The following is a 16,627-nucleotide window of genomic DNA, read 5'->3' on the forward strand; positions in this document are numbered from 1 at the left end:
AAAGTCTGAGGGAGGGTTGTTCGGTATAATCATCATATGACTACCCATCTGCATGTTTGGACATCTCTATGCCCTTATCAAGAAACGCATTACACAACATCACAGATGCTAGTCTCGAGCTTAAGCGGCATTTATCCTTATTTTAGGCGGCTGAATCGACTAGAAACAAATTTAGAATATGCAGTATTTACAAATGAGTTTCAACATCGAATTACGATTCATTTGTATTAAAGCATAATCAAGGACTTTATCTATGTTGATTGCATGAGTATACAGATAAAGTAAAACGAAACCATTAAAAAGTAAATTATATTAAAATAAAGATTGTTTATTACACTTGAGTCAATGAATTCTCCAACCAACAGTTGGCTTACAAGACATCTACTCTAACAGTTAGTATATGGATTTTTCATATTGTGGGAATGTATATATATCATGGAAAATTCCCGAAGATGGACGAAGATAACACCATATTTAATTTGTTGTTTTTTTTAATACGGAACAATTTTGTTTTGATTCATTCAAAATATAGATTAGTGAGTAATGTATGTGTAAATTGTTAAAAACTAAAACTTGAAAATAAATTAATTCTCAAAAGCTACTCGTGAACGACTCGACCAAAGTTCGATTCGAGTTCGGTTTGACTGAGTTCAAATCGAGTTCAAATAGCTCGAGTAATTAATCGAGTCAATCTCGAAATTTACATATATCTAATCGAGTAGCTCACGAGCCACTCGATTATTTATATATATATATTATTTATTTAGAATTAAAATATAATATAAATCTAGATTTTCGAGCTCGAACTTTATAATGAATACTCGATTGAGTCAAGCTCGAGTAAAATCAATTCGACTTGATCGTATGTGCTCGATCGTACCGTATTCACACGCATTGTACGTGCTCGATCGAAAATATATATAAACATGACTTTGAAACTTATGGGTGCACGTGACATCCTCGTGCCATATCCACTCATAAAATCGAAATTTCGACCGTTGGGGGCTTTCACTCCGCCAAACGTTCACTCCCACGCCCTCTCTGTTTTCTCTCTCGACGTATTGCTCCCGAAAATCCCCGAATCCTTAGTCCGACGCTGCGATTTTGTAGTTATTTTCGTAACTATTTGATATTATTATTTGTTCTTCGATCTCTGCAATGGCGAAACGGAAATCTGCCGGCGAATCTTCCGACCGCGAGCAAAAATGGGATAATGTTTTCAACGCTTTGGTCAAGTTGTCTCAGAATTTGCACAAAGATAGGAATGTTCTTGAAGACAGAATCAAATATTTGCTCGACGTGATATATAAGGTTCTTGTTTTTTTTTTTCCTTCTGATTTTGGTTTGGGGGGTTGATTTAGGGTTTTGGGGGTATTCACGATTGGGATTTCTCATGTGCAGCTCAAGATGGAGCAGAAGGTGAAGTCTACTGGAGCTGAATTTTTGCTTGGTTTTAAAGAGAGGGAGGCTTTCAACTACAAGCATAGATATGGTTGGATTTATTTCTCTGTTTTAGCGTTTATTTTTCCCTTAATTTTACATTTTTCAGTGAGTTATTTGTTTGTGTCGGATTCTTTGGAAAGAGTTATGACCCATTGTTCAGTAGCATGGATTGCATTGGTATAGGATTTGGGGTTAGGGTTGTAATTCTATGTTTAATTAAGATCTAGGGCTCGTCTGGAATCCATTTCAATTGCGAATAATTAATTTTCTTTTATGTAATTCACTTGATGAAATTTGGATTGGAGTTGAATATATTAGCCTGTTTGCACCTCCTAGATGCTTTGGTGTAGTGCCTTATGTCAGTTATCCAGCCAAATTGTGACATAATGAACAAATCCACTTTGACGCTAACACTATGGAACAGCTTGCTTTTCTGTTGAGAAGAATGTGGTTGATAAAATTAGCACCTAACGTAAAGTCCCTACTGTTGGCCATGTTTCCTATATAGTAGAAGGTTTAGATTAATTCCAAGCTATGACATAATGAACACATCCCCTTTGGGGCACACACTACGAAACAATATGCTTTTCTATTGATGAGAATATGCTTTTCTATTCATGAGAATGTGGTTGACAAAACTAGCACCCAACATAAAAAACCACCCCAGAATCAGCCGTTTTTCAATTATAGTAGGAGTTTTAGTTTAATTCAACCTGTTTTTGCTACTTATCTCTGTGCTTCAATGATTGCCTGAGAAATAATATTATTTTTGGGTATTTTTTATTCTATTTTCTTTCTCCAATATCAGTGAACAGAATAGAAGATGCAATCTTGAGCAATAACTGATTCAAATTGTTGACTTAAAATGTTTAAGAAGCAATTGCATCCCTCTATTCCTTAGCCATGAATTTTATTCCATTAACATGCAAAGTTTCTGATCTGTATTGTGCTACAGGATAATCTAGAATGCACTATTTGTGGTATCTTTAGCTTTCTTTGTGCATCTGTTTTCTTCTTTCTGGCCCAGACAACTTTGATCTTTTATAATTCAATTCAACTTACTTTAGCACCAACACTCTTGGCAAACTGCCGCCGCAAGCATTATGTAAGTATTTTCTTCAGAGTCCCCGCACAGAAAACTTGGAACTGAAGTTAAGTTTGAAACCATATATCAGTTTATGTTTGAGCAGGTTCCATGTAGTTTACCTCATAGTTTAAGTAGCAGTGCTAATGCAGCATGAACTTTTGATTGGATGATAAGTTATTTCTTGTTTGTCAGGTTTCTAGGTTATGTGAGACTGGACACTGGATTTAACTTTGTATAGTTGTTTCTGTGAAATGCAGAGGATGTTGAAGATGAATTGGCTGACTTTAAAGAACTGTTTGACTATCTTTCCCATCAATGCTCCAAGCCAAAAGTATGTTGAGTATCATTATATGTTTGGTGGGATTCAGATTGATTTGTCAATTTCTAAGTTTTGACATGTATTTTGCAGGATATATCAAATGATATGAGTTGTAAAGGACAAGAGCAGAAAAACAAGGCACTTCGAGAAGAAGTTAGTAGAGTGAAAACTGAATTCGAGAAATTTAAGTCTGAAAAGATCTCTGAGATTTCTGCTCTGTTGGCAGAGAAGAATTTTTTGTGGAACCAGTATAAAAACATGGAGAGTCAATTGGATACAAAATTTAGGAAGAAGTGTGTTGAAGCTGACCATGCAAATGAAATGGTGCAAGTGATGGTAAACAGAGCAGATGCGTTACAACTTTCAAATGAAAAGCTAAGAACCGACTTTTCCAAGACGAAGTCTGAATTATCCCAAAAGAATCAAGTAATCTCCAGACTTTTGAAGGAAATTGCAGTACTGAAGTCCAGTTCGCAATCTGCGACACCCATATTGAACAAATGTACGGCAGGATTGAGGGCAACCGACATGGGAGCCAAGACAAGCAACAATAATATAAGGGGGGCTGCAACACTGAAACAAGAATCAGATCATGCACTCGCTTTTGAAAAAAAGGTGGGTTCTTTGAAGACGCTGTAGTACAAAAATCATGGTACCCTATTATGTGCAGGGTGTTATATTAGGGTTTTAGTTTGCTTTCACCACACATCATGCCTAGTTGTTTCATTGCAATGTTTGCATGCAGCATATCACATTAACTATGTATAGTCTGATAGGAACATAATCAGAAAAACCCATGAGTTGAGACCCAAGTGTTTGAGTCAGTATCAATTGAAAGGAGGATTTTATTTCTTAAAGTTAAAATTCAGCTGGCTGCAACTGTTCAACTCCATATAGTTTGCCTTTTGAAGGCTGTGTTTCTTGTATAATTGGACAAGTTAGTGGGGTCCATGCCTTGACTTCTTTGCTAGCTTGTAACCAACATTATAGTATTATACTGCAATTAAATAAGTTTTCAGTTTGTGCCAATTAGCTCCAAGTCCTTATAGGTAAGCCTGTACATTGAATGTTTGCAGATGACTCGTACCAAACCAGCAGCTCATAAGTCAACAGGAGGAAAGGCTCCACGAAAACAACTTAATGCTAAGGTCCCTCCTTCTTCCTTAATATCTTAATTTTCACCCCTGAAGATTCATTGGAAAGTAGTTTATATTTCATCTGTACTATTATTAAAACCGTGGAATGACAAGCACTCGAGACCTAGGATATTACCTTCCACCTCCCACAGCTCACGTTCTTGGTCTGCATTGAATTGGTAAAAAAATCAACAGCCTACTCAATGCTGTGAAACTACTGCTGATTTTTTGTTGCGCATCATGATAATGGCAAATGGGGAGACAACGTAGTGTGTACTCTGGAGATTTTGCATTTATCATATTTTTATAAGTTAAATTATCAAATAGGTGTCTTTTTATTAGTTAAAGGAGCATCATATATCACCTCTATATCCCCCGTAGGAAACCTTAATTTCAAACTAGTTAGAGTACGGCGTAGAAAGTTAATATTTCTTATCATACTAGTATGAAAATTTTGACTTACCTTTAGGAATTCAATCCATAAGCTTATATTGTGTTCGAAATGGTTTGCGTAGGGAAGCAGTAGTTCAAAGAGCAACGAAGTCGACATCATTACCATCCTCGATTCTCCAAAACTGTTCACATCCTCATTCTTAGTTCCTAAATTGAAGTCGTCTCAATCTCCTCAGGTAGTTTGAACTCTTTTGGAAGTCCAGCCTGGTAAAATATATTTATAATTCTGTGATCCTATAACTTGCTAGTGTTCATTAGGGTGATGCTTTTAATTTCTGTATGTATAACTTAAACTAGATAATATGCACTTTTGATCACATTCTTGTGTAGTTTCATGTGTAAATTTCTTACACTGTTTGTATTCAGACCATAGTGTTTTGGAAATGTAAGCCTATCAAAATGGTACTTGGAATCGTGTATGAACGACGAAAATGATGGTAATACTATTTTGCCTTTTTTTTTTGGTTTGGTTTTGTTTTTGACTAGAAAATGATGCCACCTGTGAACTAAAGATTAAATCCTCTATAATCTCCAAGAGGTTCGAGATTAAATGTTGAGGAAATTGATTGAATAAATATCCATGTCAGTCGAGCGTTTTATTACGGTCTTTTGAATATTTTAAATGGTATAGGTCGAGATGATAACATTGAAAGTTCATGTTGATCTTTGGAATATTTGATTGGTATATGTATGTTACAGTTTAGCTAAATACCGCCATAACACATAAATCTTGTTTTATTCATATTTATGTCGTTAATGTGATTTGTGTGAATCTTATGACTTATATGATGTGGTCTAAAATGTTTTATTGTTTATATATTCATTTATTTGACATGGTATATGACATTTAAAATAGGCATGATATATATAACATCATATTTTGATTAATCTTATCGTCTTTGTAATCAGTTTCATATTGTATTTTTCTCTTGGAACACATTGTTAATGTTTCAAAATCAATGGGTGTCCTTTCAGTCGAGTTATACCTAAGACCGAAAATATGATTCTCTATTCCTGGAGATTTTCTGTGTAATATGCTCTTAGGATTTCGACATCATATGTATTTTAGTATAGGAGGTTAAATTTAATGGTAAAAAGTGCATTGATGAAAAATCGACTGTTATGATATACATATTATTTTAATCCTTAATTTAATCTCAACTTATTTATCTCTAGTATTATTAATATTATTATTTTTAAATAATAACCTCACCAATAATTATACAAAAAAGCTAAACTCGATTTATATATATATATATATATATATATATATATATATATATATATATATAACTCACTTAATGATTATATGTAGTCGATCAATTAAACGATTTAATTTTTATTTATGATAAGCACAAAATTTTATATTTGATTTATATTTATAGTTAGCTTCTACACAACAATCAATATAACTAATCTATTTAAATTTTCACGCATTAACCTATAATAGAAACTCCTCTGATCACGAGTTCGATCATCGTTGGTTGCAAATAGAGTAATTATCGATAGAAAAATTGTTGTGGTGTAATAATTGTCCTTGCTAGTTGAACAATCGAAATGTGATGCTTGAGTTGTTGTACGATTGAAAATATTTGAGTTATACCGTTCTTATCAGCTATAATTTTTGATAAAACGACAAACATTCGGTTTTAAAAAATATTCTTTTCTCTCCATCAAAGTTTCTGAATTTTCTATATTTTAGCACCAATAACTAAAACTCGAATTGAATCAAAACAAACAATAATGATACTTTCACATTAGATTTTTTTTCCTCCACATTTTTTTAACATTAATTTCCTAACTTGATCAGATAAATCCACACATGGACAATAAATTTATTAATAGATGTGAAAAATGATGCATTTATTTATTTATGAGTAGGTCTCTTCTGAGACGATCTAATGAATCTTTATCTGTGAGACATGTCAATTCTACCGATATTCTCTTAGCATAAAAGTAATACTTATTCATAGATGATCCAAATAAGAGATCCGTCTCACAAAATACGACCCATGAGACCGTTTCACACAAGTTTTTACCTTTATTTATTTATTTATTTTTTAAACTAATTTTGTTGCATGAATTAATTTATTAGTCACAAGTCTCAAGCCCCGAGATTCGGGATTGACATCGGCGTTATTTAACAATCATACAATCGAAACAACAAGCCTTTGTAGTACAGTGTAAACCGAAACCAGTTTATAAATCATAATTTAAACGATAATAATCATTGTCTTTACAAAACCTAAATCTCAAAAACAACAGAGTTTAATGCGGAAACGTAAAACTGAATAACATAATAAAATCTAAACTTAATCTAAATTCTTGAGCATTCATCATCCCCAGAATTGCTCAGATTCTTCCTCCTCAAGTTCTTCTTCAAGCTTATCTTGGAAGCTTGTAAGGGGGGTGAGTATTTGGGAATACTCTGTAAGTGGGGGCATATCGAGCACAATAAAACAACATGCATAAATTTCGAGATTTTCATGACTTGCATACATACTTCATAACACATGCATAATATTTATCAAGCACTGCGACTCATATACTTTCTATGGTTTAATGACGTCAGTCCCTAATTTTTACTCCTCTAAGGGGACGAGGCCGTATAGCGGTTATATCCCCCACCGCGTAAGGGTACGTCTTGGTTGGGATTCCCACCCATATACAGTCGACTCCTCACAGTGCTTAAAACCGTATGACCAATACACGAAAGGAATAGAAGCAGGATAGTACTCGACCGTGTTTTTAAACCAAAACCAAAAATCACATATGCATAAAACCGAGATTTTAATTTTACAAACAAGCCCACTTACCGTAGTTTTGGAATGCTAAAAATGTAGGCGAATGGCTCTGGATTGAATCACTTCTCGTTCCTCGTTCGAGCAGAGCTTCGGCTCACGATCCCGGCTAACTTTGGATGATTTTTCAGCAGGGTTTCGGCTAGGATAGCTGCTGGAATTTTCAAGAATTGCAGCTAGGGATTTCGAAAATTTTGTGTAGGGAGTGCTAGGCTTTGATGTGGTATTTATAGGGGAGGGGAATGTAGCTAATTATGGTGGCTAAATCATGCCCAAATTTGCCTCAAATCTCACAATATTTGACTCCAATTTTCTTGCCATTGCTGATGATCTATCTTCCTAATTCGTGAGATTTAAATCCTTGATTCCCACTCTTGAGATTGGTTCGAAATATGGTGCAAGGGAGAAAAGGATTTATTTCCCTTCTTTGGCTCAAGCTTGTATGCTATCAAATATTAGGCAAAATTCTCAAAATTTCGAAATTGTCCATGTCCATGCAATCATTCTCCTAAACCTTGCATGATATCTCCCAAATCTTGCAATATCTCCCCCCAAAAATTCGAAAATATGCATGCCTTGGTGTATTATTATTGACTTGGCAAAACTATTTCCAACAATTAATTTCCCAAGGTGTATATCTTATTAATATTATTTTATACAAAAAATCAAATTCTACAAATTTCCTTACAACTTATTAATTACTTCCTTGAAAAAAAATCGGTTCTTACATCCCTTCGTTCTTATGAGAAATTTCGTCCTCAGAACTGGAGTTGGCTTGATCTCCAAATAGGTAGGGATATTCCTTTCGCCTCTTCTCTTCAACTTCCCAAGTTGCTTCTCGCTCTGTGGTCACGTAGGGAATGATACGTCGTCTAAGGACTTGTTCCTTAGTGTCCACAATTCTGATGGGGACCTCTTCGTATTTCAGTTCTTCTCCCAAGTTTCCTTCGATCAAGAGTGGTTCTACCTCCAACACGTGACTCGGGTTTGGAATGTACCTTCTCAGTTGGGACACATGGAACACGTTGTGGATTCTTGACATGCTTGGTGGCAGTGCCAGTCTGCATGCTAGGGTGCCCACCTTTTCCAAGATTTCGAATGGTCCAACATATCGAGGGTTCAGTTTCCCGGCCTTACAGAATCGGACAACCCCTCTCATAGGCGAGACTTTCACATAAGCCTTCTCGCCCACGTTGAACTCTACAGGCCTTCTTTTAAGATCTGCCCAGCTCTTCTGTCGATCTTGAGCTGCCTTGAGCTGTTCCTGAATGATTTTAACCTTGTCCACGGTCATCTGCACTAGCTCAGGTCCCGCCACGGCCTTCTCTCCAACTTCGTCCCAATAAAGTGGTGATTGACATTCCCTTCCATAAAGGGCTTCGTATGGTGCCATTCCAATGTTGTTGTGATAGCTGTGGTTGTAAGCAAACTCAATTAAGGGTAGATGAGTGCTCCAGTTGCTACTAAATTTCAGGGTGCATGCTCACAGCATATCTTCTAAGGTTTGTATGGTCTTCTCAGTTTGTCCATCGGTTTGAGGATGTTAGGCCGTACTTAGGGTTACTTTCGTCCCCATGGCCTCTTGAAAGCTCTTCCAAAAGCGCGAGACAAACCTTGGATCTCTATCAGATAAGATGCTCACTGGCACTCCATGCAGCCTCACAATGTTGTCCATGTACAGTGAAGCCAACTTGTCGAGATTGTAATTCATGCGGACGGATAGGAAGTGTGCGGTCTTCGTGAGTCTGTCTACGATCACCCATATACCGTCGTGGCTTTGCCTAGACTTTTGCAATCCTACCAAAAAATCCATGGAAATATGCTCCCATTTCCACTCGGGGATTTCCAGAGGTTGTAGTAATCCTCCAGGTCGCTGGTGTTCTGCTTTGACCTGCTGGCATACCTGACATCTGGAGACGAATTCAGCTACATCTCTTTTCATGCCATTCCACCAGAAATTACTCTTGATATCCCTGTACATTTTCGTACTGCCTTGATGGACTGAGAATTTTGACTTGTGCGCCTCTGCCATTATCTCTTGGCGAAGGTTGTCACTGTCGGGCAAACACGGTCTTCTTTTCATCCATAAGATTCCCTTGTCATCAATCTGATGATCCTGAGACTTCCCTTCTCTTACTTGCTCCTTAAGTTTGGTCAGTACCGGGTCTCGATCTTGGTTTAACTTGACGGTCTCTTGCAGATATGGCTGGGCCGAGAGGGAAGCTAGAGTTACCTTGCCTGGGCCCTTCCGACTTAGCGCATCAGCCACTTTGTTTGCTTTACCCGGATGGTAGCTTATGGTCAAGTCATAGTCCTTCAGAAGTTCGATCCATCGTCTTTGCCTCATATTCAGCTCCTTTTGGGTGAACAAGTACTTGAGGCTCTGATGGTCTGTGAAGATTTCACATTTAGTACCATAGAGGTAGTGTCTCCAAATCTTTAAGGCGAAGACAACCGCTGCTAGTTCCAGATCATGAGTAGGGTAGTTCTGCTCGTGCGGTTTCAAGTGCCTTGATGCGTAGGCGATCACTCTTCCTTCTTGCATTAGTACGCATCCTAGACCTTCCTTAGAGGCGTCACTGTAAATAGTGAAATCTTTATTCTCTGCGGGCAGGATCAACACTTACGTGGACGCGAGTTTCTCTTTCAATGTCAGGAAACTCTTCTCGCAATCCTCACTCCAGATGAATTTAGAATTCTTCTGTGTGAGCTTCGTCAGTGGCACGGCTATCGAGGAAAACCGTTCGACGAACTTCCGGTAGTAACCTGCCAATCCAATTAAGCTTCTGATGTCGGTGGCGTTCTTAGGTCTCGGCCACTCAGTAATTGCCTCTACTTTCCTTGGATCCACTGACACTCCTTCTTTCGATATCACGTGTCCTAGAAATGACACGCTCCTTAGCCAGAATTCACACTTGCTAAACTTAACATAGAGCTTATTCTCTCTTAAGGTTTGCAGAGCAAGGTGAAGGTGCTCTTCATGGCTCACCTCGTCAGGAGAATAGACGAGGATATCGTCGATGAATACCACTATGAACTGATCCAGGAATGGCTTGAATACTCTGTTCATCAGATCCATGAATGCTGCCGGTGCGTTGATCAGACCAAAAGGCATCACTATGAATTCATAATGTCCATATCTGGTTCGAAAGGCTGTTTTGGGGATATCTTCAGCCCTGACCTTCAACTAATGGTGATAAGTGCAATTTGTGCACTTAAATTACCCTTATAATGCATTTAGATTGTTAGTTTTCTTGGGCAGAATTATGCGTTTTTGTTATTTTTGGTGTGATTGCAGGAATCCAGGTAAGGTTACTACAGAGGCGTGAAAATGAACTAAAATGGCGCTTAGGAGAAGAAATGTGAGCAAACCAAGCACTGAAGGCAGTGAGACCCACGCATATGTGTAATGCCCGAGATTTGCATTCTATTAATCTAAAATTATTGATTTTGAATTGATATAATTATAGACGGGCTATTCCGAGACTCGATTGGCCAAAGCATAGGAAGGGTGCAATTTTTGGACAGAACTATTGGCGCCCGAGCGGTAGTCTGTGACCGCCCGAGCGCCAATGTTCAACAAGAACATGTTTTGGGCAGAAGATGCGGCGCCCGAGCGGTAGTCTGTGACCGCCCGAGCGCCAATGTGTAATAAGAAAAGAGTTGGACAGAACACTCTGCGCCCGAGCAGTACATAACCGCCCGAGCGCCGACCAAAGTTCAAGAGAATAAGACACGTTTCTTCAGCATGCAAGACGTAAGTTTTATTAAGTTTTGATATGTCTTGAAATTATGATAATGTTCTTGACATGTTAGACATCGTATAATCGAAACCGGATTGAAGAACGGATACCGTATGAAATTGTTATGATTTTCTGAGTTGATTTGATTGAGATGTGATATCAGATTTGTACCGTTATCGATTATGAGTTGTGGTAATTGATATCTGTTGATATTGTATTGACAAGGATATTCAGATTGTTCCGTTATGCCATTGATTTTGAGTTAGATTCAGATTGATCAGATTTGGTATTGATTTGAGCAGTATATTGATATTATACTTCTTGATATTGTCATTGCCAGATTAAGTATTGACAGACTTCGAATTCCATACTTGAACGTCGTCAGAACTGCTATTAAAGAAAGATATAAGTCAATGCCGAACCAGGAGAATGACTCGAGTGTGAAATACTTGAGTTTCCCTAAACTACATACTTATTGTTATTGTGTGCATTGATTTAGATTGAGTTGCTTGTTCTATTGATTTATAGAAAGCATGTATTAGACGATTGGTCTTGTGACAAACGGGTCTGATAGTGATGGAATCGTCACTGACCCATTGCACATTGTCACCGAATAGTGATTGGGAGGAGATGCCAAAGTCTGTGACGAATAGGTCAAGACACCGGATGTTTGGTTATATCGATGTTGAATAGAATCGGAGTTTCTTCTATTACTGATATTCGATATGGAATGCCAACGTCTGGAAATCGGGATCCGTAGACTAGGAATGAGTCTAGTCTGAGAAGTAGAGTCACGAGTCTGATTGACAGTTTTATATTGAATTTGTTTTCAGATTTGATACATATTACTGATATCTGTTTCATGCTTTATATTGATTATATGATTGCATGTATCGTTGATTTATACTGGGATATATTTCTCACCGGAGTTATCCGGCTGTTGTCGTGTTTGTATGTGTGCATGACAACAGGTGGGACAGGATCATGGTCGAGGAGATGAAGAGAGAGATCGTGATTAGAGTGGAGACTACGGACTTGGATTATAGATAGGGTTTGAACACTTGAATTGTAGTTGTTAAACCTTAGTTTTAAGTGACTGTATATGGTACAAGACTTGTACTTTGTTTCGATGTATATATTCGAATGAATTCCATTACGTTCCGCACTTGATACTTGTATAAAAAAAATAAATTTTAGACCCTGTTTATTATAATTGATTTAATTATTCCCACAGACGATTAAGAAATGAATTAGCGTCCGGGTCCCCACAATATGTGCCACTCAGGGCGCGCATATGCGCGTGATACATAAGGCAAGACAAGAGAACCTCGCGCATATGCGCTGGACAAGGCGCGCATATGCGCGCTTGAAGAAATTCCCGATGCTCAAAATAGAAGACTCCGCGCATATGCGTGGAGCAAGGGCGCGCATGTGCGCTTGAGGAGAAGGAGCTCGGCACAAAAAGAGGCGCGCATGTGCGCTTGAGGAGAAGGAGCTCGGCACAAAAAGAGGCGCGCATATGCGCGAGTCTTGGTCGCGCATATGCACGCGGTACGATATTCAGAATTAAATAGGTTTCGTCGTGGGCTTAAAAAAGGGGTCGAAATCTTTGAAGAGCAGCCGACATATCACTCGAGAAAGGAGGGCAAAAGTAAGAGCACGGAAGACGGAACGCGAAAAATGGAGATAGAAGACGCTAAATCTGGACACGGAGACGCGCTTTCATCTTTCCTCAACACGTTTCTAATTTGGTTCTTTACTTTTACGTTTTTAATGATTACAAACAGGTTTTGTATTAATTTAAATTCAAGTATGAACTAATTTATTTTCTAGAGATTGACGTAGTCTTTGTTGAACCTATGTTATTGACGTTTTGAATTTTCATTGAATTAATTCATCGTGTTTATTTGTGATTTTTTGTCGTTAATGCTTTTGAATCACTGGCCATAATTCGATTGATCAAATAATTAAGATCTAACACTCGAGAGAGGGGATTGAAATTAGGACAGTGGAAATCACATCGTTAGACGTTTATAACGTGCAAAAGACGTATACTCTGACGAATCCATAAGAGAACCTTGTTTGCATTTATTACGTGTTACGTGATTTTGAATAGACATATTAAAATAAATAATAGGTAATACAGTTCTATTTATCACTTGAAAAATGGAATAGGAAATTGCGAGTTTTTGGTTAGTAAACATGATGCGATTTAATAATATGTTAGTCAATTTTAATTTAGCATAGGGGAGACCAGACGAAATCATATATCTAGATTGATCTACTAATTGAACTTCTACTGCGTGCTAAGAATTCTTTGATTCGTTATTTGTTTTGAATTGATTTTCAACTATCTATTTGAATTCTCTAAATAAAGTTGAACTATGTCAATTATGGTAATTAATATACAGTTTTAAATAATTACTCCTCGTGGTATCGATATCTGTACTCAAACCAGTACTAAAACTCGACACCGTACACTTGCGGTAATGAAAATAAGCAACAGGTGGTAACATGTCCTCAGATCCAGTTTAGAAAAGACGGCGGCGCCTTTAAGCTGATCAAACAAATCGTCTATCCGGGGTAGAGGGTACCTATTCTTGATTGTGATCTTGTTCAGTTCTCTATAATTGATGCACAATCTCATACTCCCGTCTTTCTTCTTCACGAAGAGTACTGGAGCTCCCCACGGGGACACGCTCGGTCGAATTTGCCTCTTATCTAGCAATTCTTGGATTTGTTCTTTTAGCTCCTTGAGTTTGGCTGGTGCCATTCTGTAAGGTGCTTTAGAGATCGGTGCAGCACCGGAAACCAGATTGATCTCGAACTCCACTTCGCGGTTCGGGACTATCCCCGAGAGTTCTTCTGGAAAAACGTCTGGGAACTCTCTCACTATCGGGATGTCCTCCAGTTTCAGCTCGACTTCTTCCTTTATTTCACTGACCATTGCTAGGTAGATGTCTTCTCCGGATTTCATGACTTTCCAAGATTTAGATGCGGAGAGCAGCGATTTCCGTCCCTTGGATTTACCTTGGAACACGACTTCTTCCTGATCTGGGGTTCGGAGTTTGACTCTCTTTCTCTTACAATCTACTATTGCGTTGTTTCTTGCTAACCAATCCATCCCTTAGATGATGTCGAAGTCGACCATGATCAACTGTATCAAGTCGGCGCTAAAGTCCAATTATTGACACTGATTTTACAATCTCTATAAATTTCGTGAGTTTCAACGACCCTACTTGTATGTGTGGCTATCCGAAAGGGCTCAGTTAAATTCTCGGGCTTACATCCTTGCTTCTTAGCAAATCTTTTAGACATAAAGGAATGGGTAGCACCACACTCAAATAATGCATAAGCAGACACTTGCTGAATAAGTATGGTACCTGACACGACTTCATTGGCGTCGTCTGCCTCTTCCTGAGTCATGGCAAAGACTATGGCGTTAGGTTTGTCCTCCTTTGGTTTACTAGGGCCTGCTCCCGCATTTGGCCCAGTTCCTCTGTTCGGCCCTGCTGGTCGGTTGGCGGCGGTAGGACACTCTGCAATTATGTGGCCCAATTTTCCACATCCAAAGCATACACCGCTGGCCCTTCGGCATTTTCCGGCGTGTCTGAAGCCACAAGTTGGACATGGCTTGAGTCATTGATAGTTAGTGACGGGGGATTGCCCTGAGGGAGGTCCACCTGACTGATTGAGCCTCTTGAACATTGGTTTTTCCTGAGAATATTGGCCGCTAAGGGGTCGCTTGTTCCTATTTTCCCCTTCTCTTCGACAAATGTCAGTGAAAAGTTGGCAGGTTGGTAGACTGCTAGAGCTGATTGGATCCTGCTGTTCAACCCTTTTTTTAAAGCGGTGCAATTTCAGCACTTCATCCGTCATGATTGCCGGAGCATATGATCCAAGGGCATTGAACTGAGAGGTGTATTCCACAACTGACATATCTGGAGCTTGACTAAAATTTTCAAACTCACTCATTTTCTGAAGTCTGACCTCGGCTGGATAATACTGTTTCAGAAAAGCTTCTCTAAAACGCTGCCACGTGATTAGTCCTGCAGCTGTCATGGCTGGCGAGATTGCTTCCCACCACTTGCCTGCTTTATCCTCCAGGAAAGGCACTATCACGTCCGCTTTCAGTGCCTCCAGGACTTCCAACAGTCGCAGCCGAGTCTCCACGCTTTTCAGCCAGCTCTGGCTAACTTCAGGGCCGGCAGCTCCACTTAAGGTTGGATACCTGTTCTTGCGAAGTGATTCGTAGTGGAACTTAACTCCGTGCTGTGGTGGAGGTGGTGGTGGCTGATTGGCGTTTGGGTTTACTAACCCTTCCAGTGTCGTCGCCACGATCGTGGCTATAGCCATTAGGTCTGCTTGGTTAAGGCTGAACCCATGTGGTGGTCCATTACCTCCTTCGTTGGCATTGTTGTTGTTAGCGTAGCGAGGGTTGCGGTTTTGCCTTGGAGGTCTACCGGCCATTTCCTACAATTTAAACGTTTTTAAGAATTTGTTGTTCATAACGATAGGTTTGAATGAATAAGTTATGCTGGAACAACTGAAATTAATAGACAAACATAACTTTATTAATTTTTGAATTTAGAGGAATACTGAATGGAAACAAATAGTACTGAATGAAAACAAATCGTAATGACTGAAATAATATAGCAACAATGGGAAAATAAACTCCTAGTACTAAAGAAAGGTCACCAAGGCACTCTAGTCGTCTATCTCTCCATCCCCAACTGCTGCTATAGGCTCATCTATCTATATCGGCTCCTCCTCTTCCGGTTCTTCTTCTGGCTCTTCCTCTTGAAGTATCTCCACCATATGGGTGAGCTGGGCGTTCTCTTCCGTGAGCTGTGCCACCTGTGCCTTAAGTCCCTGTATCTCCGCATCGGCCACATCCATCTCGTCATTCCAATGCTGGTGATACTGCAGATGGTACTGTTTCTTCTGCTTGGCCTGGTCCTTCAGAGTTTCCACCTGTTAGGTCAGACCGTGGGTCACCTTCACAAGGCTGCTCATAGCCTCGCATGAATTTTCCAGTCTCCTCTTGCCTCTGGCATTCTGCTGCCTCTCCTCCTCCAATTCCTTACGATATCGATCCATATCCTCTCGCAGCTTTCCCTCTTGGTACAAGCTCTGCTCTATGACCTCCCTCAGGTCCATGTTGTCTCCTTTGACCAACTCTCCCTGATAGATCGACTTGTTCCACTGAACGCGAATCTCTTCTTTTTTAGCGGCTAGGGTCTCGACCTCTCGCCTCCTCTCGCCTCGCCTAGTCGGGCTCTAAGTCGCTTCAGCTAGCGCGACTGATAATCAAGGGCAAGCTGCTTCAGATGGATAGCAGCCTGGGCACGAGTACGGAATCGTCTGGGAGATCGTGGAGCCATTTCCTAAAATCAAAAATGGAAACGCTCAGAATCGGAAAGAGAGAATATAGAACAAGGGGCAATATGTAATATACATGAAATTTTCGAAATATATAGAAATATATTTTTTTTCCAAAAATGGAAAGTTTGGAAATAGACACATGGGTTCGAAGCATATGTCGAGAGGATTCCAGAACAATTGACGTAATCGAATTCGGAATTTCCTATGATAAGTTATAGTGTCTACGAATATTTCCTAAAACGGCAAAAACGACGTTTCGG

At 39.1% G+C, this 16,627-nt stretch overlaps 2 protein-coding genes across 2 annotated transcripts; one reads left to right on the forward strand and one right to left on the reverse strand.

The window, feature by feature from the left end:
- The first annotated feature begins 998 nt into the window (after positions 1 to 998).
- LOC142521456 (uncharacterized) lies at positions 999 to 4,901 on the forward strand. Its single transcript, XM_075624657.1, has 6 exons — positions 999 to 1,311; positions 1,402 to 1,492; positions 2,788 to 2,861; positions 2,940 to 3,464; positions 3,926 to 3,997; positions 4,501 to 4,901. The coding sequence occupies exons 1-6, from the start codon at positions 1,159 to 1,161 to the stop codon at positions 4,621 to 4,623; spliced, it is 1,038 nt and encodes a 345-aa protein (XP_075480772.1). The 5' UTR covers positions 999 to 1,158; the 3' UTR covers positions 4,624 to 4,901.
- Positions 4,902 to 7,963: 3,062 nt separating this feature from the next.
- LOC142521336 (uncharacterized) lies at positions 7,964 to 15,452 on the reverse strand. Its single transcript, XM_075624554.1, has 6 exons — positions 14,666 to 15,452; positions 14,270 to 14,521; positions 13,788 to 14,108; positions 9,867 to 10,119; positions 8,853 to 9,533; positions 7,964 to 8,651 (listed from the first exon to the last, which is right to left on the reverse strand). Exons 1-6 carry the CDS (start codon positions 15,450 to 15,452, stop codon positions 7,964 to 7,966), a joined length of 2,982 nt encoding a protein of 993 aa, XP_075480669.1.
- Between the last annotated feature and the right edge of the window lie 1,175 nt (positions 15,453 to 16,627).

This window comes from Primulina tabacum, chromosome 12 (assembly GCF_025594145.1).
Source record: "Primulina tabacum isolate GXHZ01 chromosome 12, ASM2559414v2, whole genome shotgun sequence".
NCBI lineage: Eukaryota > Viridiplantae > Streptophyta > Magnoliopsida > Lamiales > Gesneriaceae > Primulina > Primulina tabacum.